This window comes from Andrographis paniculata, unplaced genomic scaffold, assembly GCF_009805555.1.
Source record: "Andrographis paniculata isolate CXL003 unplaced genomic scaffold, ASM980555v1 Contig35END, whole genome shotgun sequence".
Classification (NCBI taxonomy): domain Eukaryota; kingdom Viridiplantae; phylum Streptophyta; class Magnoliopsida; order Lamiales; family Acanthaceae; genus Andrographis; species Andrographis paniculata.
Window position 1 is genome coordinate 63,572 of NW_026137568.1, and position 5,064 is coordinate 68,635.

The window sequence follows — 5,064 nt, forward strand, 5'->3', positions numbered from 1 at the left end:
ATTTCCAACAAGTGAAATAATCTAAAAAATATAGTGTGGCCATCTCAAACACAACTAATGAAGTTTCAAGGAGAGGATATCGTATAATTTTGTACATTGTATTCTTTTGGTTGTGATAGTATCTACAACAATCCTTTACTATCAATATAGTTCGATGTTAAGGATTTTGGGTGTTGAAGTTAAGTTAATATTATCTATAAAGATACAATATTAATGGTCTTTGAATTGAATCACGTCTGTAACTTCCAAACTCATGTCAATGAAATTACAATGGTGATACATTAATAGAGTAAAGATATTTGAACTCAGACCATTATTATATTTTTATACATACAATTAGCCACCGGAAGAGCTACTCGACTCCGGCGGCCGGCCACATCCACCACCACCCAAGCTCCGGTCAAACATCACACCTAACACCGTAACAGAAAAATCAAATTGGCTAACGACCTTGGCCCGCGCCCGCATTGATCTCCAAATTTGAGCATATTTGTATTATTGATTAGTTTCGTTCACTGACTGAATTTATATGGGTCTATCTGATATGATGTTGTAGTTCGTATGCATTGATTATTATATATAGTATATATAATATGTGTGTGTGGTGATGGTGATGATCATCTAGCTAGATAGACTTGATTATTCCAGGTAGCTAGGCGCAGCCGTAGAAGAAAGGAGCATCGGCGGCGGAGGGGGAGGGGGAGTCGGGGGGCATGCCGTCCTGGAGGCAGTCGTCGATGGGGGGGATGGTGAGCGTCTCCTGCACGCCGTAGGCATTCCAGCAGAAGGGGTCGTCGACGAGCAGGCCCCTGTAGGGCAGCAGCTCCACCTCGGACATGGTGATGTTGGTGCAGGCCACGGTGTCGCTGCAGGCGAAGTGGATGGGGGGGCTCCTCACGTCGTAGGTGCCCTTGATGTTCCTGAAGGTCACCCCCGACAGGCGCACCGCCGAGGTCTCGTTGCGGCAGGCCTTGCTCAGGCAGTAGTACTGGTCGATGATGACGCAGTTGCGCACGTTCTCCATCTGGATGTCGGCGAAGGATATGCCCGTCACCGCCCCCGTCCCCCCCTGCCACGTCTTGATCCGCACCCCGTTGTCCGACTCCCTGATCACCGCGTTGCGCACCGTCACGTTGGACACGCAGGCGTGCGACTTCTGCACCCCCAGGCTCCCGATGCTGCACACCCACACACACACATATATATATCGTATCGTATGCACAGAATCATCTTGATTCTTGATTGATTAATTATTCGTCATTCTGTTAATACGCACCTGATCCCGTGACTAGGCCCACAAGTTACGCCTTCTATATCAACGTCGGAGCACCCTGGTCCTATTGAAATGCAATCATCCCCTGCACATATACATACATTAATTATGAGCTCGATGGATGTGTGTCCGAATCTGAGGGACAACTTAGTAAGTGCCACGCTCTTCTTCACTTCAATTCGTTCAATTGATAGAGTATTACATAGGATAGGAGTGAGTATATATGTTAATTAATAGCGTACCGTTGGCTATGACGGAGTTGTAGATGCCGACGGATTTGGTATCCTGGATGTGAATTCCGTCTGTGTTGGGGCTCAGTTTAGGGGATGAGATGGAGAGCCTATCGATGAGCACGCCCCGGCACCCATCGAATTTCAAGTGGAACTGGGGGCTGTTCTGAATGCGCAGCCCTCTCACCACCAAATTGGAGCTCAGGAAGAATCGAATCAGCTGCACCCACCCACACACACGTACAGTTATATATAGATATAGATATAGTCTTCTTATAGACACAGACACAGACGCAGACGCGATAATGATGATGATGGTGATGAGTTTGATAATCTATTTAACCCACCGCAGGGCTATCACAAGGTCCCGGGAGAGTCGAACCATTAGGACCCTGCAGCAGATATATATCAGAACAACAGTTCAGGAAAAAACAAAACAGGAATTTAGCTAACCCAATCCACCACCCACCCTACCCTGTGAGGTTTGCACGAGAGATCCCACCATTTGGAGCCTTGGCCTTCAATGGTGCCGGTGCCCGTCAGCGTCATGTCCTCCAGCCGATAAAACACAAGCCACTGCTTCTTGCTATCCGATTTGGGCCAACAATCTGGCCCATCCGGCGGCATCACCACCCCATCCACCTTTGAGTATTTATACGATTAATTAAGTGAAATGACAGAAAACAAATACTCTACCTATTAAATAATACTACTATCACACTCTTAAATATTCTACTACTATTTTCTACAATTTTTCTTTACTTTGATATATATATATATATATACACTTTTATTCTAGGATTCCGCCCTCTATATATGGTACAATATTTTAATTCGGAAAAAATTTAAATAAATAGAATAAAATAAAAATTAAGTGATATGATAAAAATATATATATTTTTTTTGATTGATAGGATAAAATCAAATATAATTAATTATTTTTTATTTTAAAAATATTATTTAATATATGAGAAATTTTAAAATAAAAAATATTACAAGATAAATAGGATGGAAATAATATAATTTATTGAAGTATTATTGCAAATAAATAAAATAAAATAAATAAAAGTTAGAAAAAACTATCTAATGCATTATTTATATATATATATATATATAATACTTATGTTGTGTTTTTCTGCAATTTTAAAAAATATATATTATATATAATTATTATTTTTATTACTTACTCAATTTTCTATATTATATATATAATAAATTAAACAATTTTGCTAAACAAACACATTATTTATATTTTTTTCTAAAACTATTTTGTTAGTATCCTTCCCATTCAGAACAGAAAAAGAAAAAAAAAAAAAAAGTGGAAAATCAAAACAAAATATGCCCTCAACAGTATGTTGTGTGTGTGTGGTGGTGGAATTACCTGAAAGACAAGACCAGGCTGACAGGGTCCTGAAAAGATTGTGGAGGTGATGACGAACACCAACTCCGAAGGAACCAAAACTACGCCGTTTTCCACTTGGCACGCTTCTTTCCATGCCGATCTGAAGGCCTCGGTGTCATCGGTAGCTCCGTCCCCAACCGCCCCGAACGCTGTCACATCAAAAATACAGCTTGAGTTGTCATCGGGATCAGACGGGGCAGCTGGTGCGAGAGGGGCCGGGGCCGGGGCGCCGATGCTGATGATGATCTCCTCGTCGTGAGGGTCAGGGCTGGGAGCAGGGGAGACTACTTGTGCAGCTGTGTTTTTATCCCTTTGTGTTCTGCCAATGCGGTGGTGGTGGTGGCGGTGCTGATGCAGATGCAGATGCCTTGCACCACCCACATTGCCGATCACATGACTTCCGAACAAGACAAATATCAAGAGGGGTGAGAAGCATAAGCAGCAACGGCGGCCAATCAGAATTCTTCTGATCATTGGGCTTGACGGATCCAGACGATCGATCTCGATCTAGCTAGGATAGAATGCAGTTCAGTGCAGTGCAGTGGGACTGGGAGTGGTGAGAGGGCAAAATTGGATAGCTAGCTAGCTAGCTAGCTTGCTGGCTTGATCAGCAGAGTCGATTAATTAGTTAATTTATACAAAAAGAAAAAACAAAACAAAACTAGATAGCTCTAATCATGAATTGCTTCACTAGTGCAATTATCCAGGCAGGTGCAGGAAACAGAAAACTGAGAGAGCGGTGACGACGTGCAAGCAATGCGGGGAGTCTGGATTGGGCGATCTATCGAGGTGGTGGAAGAGAAAGAGAGGAGGGACATACAGTTAGGCCGGGGGCAGGGGATGAATGAATGATTGCGAACAAGCTAGCTAGCTGGGGTGGGCGATGAGAGGAGAGGAGATGTTGCGGGGAGGATGTAGCTGTGTGGGGAGATGATGATAGATAATTGATGAGATAGATATACACACACGATGAGTAATATAACACTAGTATATGTATATTATAACACTCTACTATATACCGCTAATTGCTAAACAGAAACTAGCTAAATAATTAAAAGGGTGTGGTGAGGGATGTGATTTATAGTCTGCAAGAAGAGCAAAGAGTGCATAAAATAATTAACAAATTAACCTGTTGGACGTTAAGAGGTCGACACGTGTACTTGTCAGGTCTGGCTCAATTATCTATTCCTATTCCCCAATTCTTTTCCTATTCTACTGTTGGGTGGGTCTGGTCTGAGCACGTAACGTACCGGACCACTCACTCACTTTTAGTCCTCTTTGGAATGAATGATTCGGCCGGCGGGTGTTACATATGCATTAATTCACTTATTATTATTATTCGTATATAAGAGTACAATTGGCGCGCCCGGCTAGTCTATTGTATTTTATGTTCGGTCGATCCTCTCTCTCTCTCTCTCTCTCTCTCTCTCTCTCTCTCACACACACACACACACACAGTCTCCCTCCGATCCATTCATATAAAATAAACATCACATCATAGTCGTCTTGTAGTGTCGAGAAACACATAAACGTATGCATGTGATGAATATGGATGATGATGACATATATATATATATAAAGAGAGAGAGAGAGAGAGAGAGAGAGAGACGAGATGGTTGACGACGTGCTGCGGTACGGTGGCATTAATAGGGAAACATATATGGATATATATATATATACATATGTGTGAGAGATATGAGAAACAGTACGTGACCACCTGAGTGATCGCGAGGAGCCACGTCCACTTGTACTTTGAAGAGTAGGATAACCGATCCATTATCCATCAAAACAAACTGTACATGAATGATGAACCTTCATTGATTAGCTAGTTCAGAGTACCAACAACAACCAACCGCTGCTTGATACAATTCTGCTAGCTAATTGCTATATATATACATCGCTTCCGGTAGAGTAAGTACTGATACGGGATTTACGGTACCTTGCTCCAATCAGCACATAAAATATTATAGATGGTATAAAAAGATATATAACAGACAATATATATATATATATTGTATAAAGTATTAGTATGCATTGTTAATTCTATTATAAATATATATATGTACGGTAGCTAATGTATTGTTTAATATATGTTACTGTGCTATCAACACGTAACCATGACCAAATTATATATATATATGACCTAGCTAGCTACATTT

At 41.5% G+C, this 5,064-nt stretch overlaps 1 protein-coding gene across 3 annotated transcripts; it reads right to left on the reverse strand.

Moving 5' to 3' along the window:
- Positions 1–467: 467 nt before the first annotated feature.
- On the reverse strand, positions 468–4,758 carry LOC127249134 (polygalacturonase At1g48100). 3 transcript variants are annotated; one of them, XM_051271795.1, is made up of 7 exons: positions 4,623–4,758; positions 2,885–3,503; positions 1,978–2,145; positions 1,851–1,895; positions 1,516–1,723; positions 1,277–1,358; positions 468–1,178 (listed from the first exon to the last, which is right to left on the reverse strand). In XM_051271795.1, exons 2-7 carry the CDS (start codon positions 3,377–3,379, stop codon positions 653–655), a joined length of 1,524 nt encoding a protein of 507 aa, XP_051127752.1. In that variant the 5' UTR covers positions 3,380–3,503; positions 4,623–4,758; the 3' UTR covers positions 468–652. The 3 variants fall into 3 exon arrangements, with proteins under 3 accessions (XP_051127752.1, XP_051127751.1, XP_051127753.1); XM_051271794.1 differs by lacking the exon at positions 4,623–4,758 and having other exon boundaries at positions 2,885–4,327; XM_051271796.1 differs by lacking the exons at positions 1,851–1,895; positions 4,623–4,758 and having other exon boundaries at positions 2,885–4,332.
- Positions 4,759–5,064: the final 306 nt, after the last annotated feature.

What these genes read in the sequence shown, in the direction of transcription:
- LOC127249134 (XM_051271795.1), bottom strand. Translation starts at nt 3,379, where the DNA reads ATGATCAGAAGAATTCTGATTGGCCGCCGTTGCTGCTTATGCTTCTCA. An exon ending in AGCCTGGTCTTGTCTTTCAG is followed by an intron (nt 2,146 to 2,884) that starts GTAATTCCACCA and finishes AAATACTCAAAG; the next exon opens with GTGGATGGGGTGGTGATGCC. An exon ending in GGGCCTAGTCACGGGATCAG is followed by an intron (nt 1,179 to 1,276) that starts GTGCGTATTAAC and finishes GTGGGTGTGCAG; the next exon opens with CATCGGGAGCCTGGGGGTGC.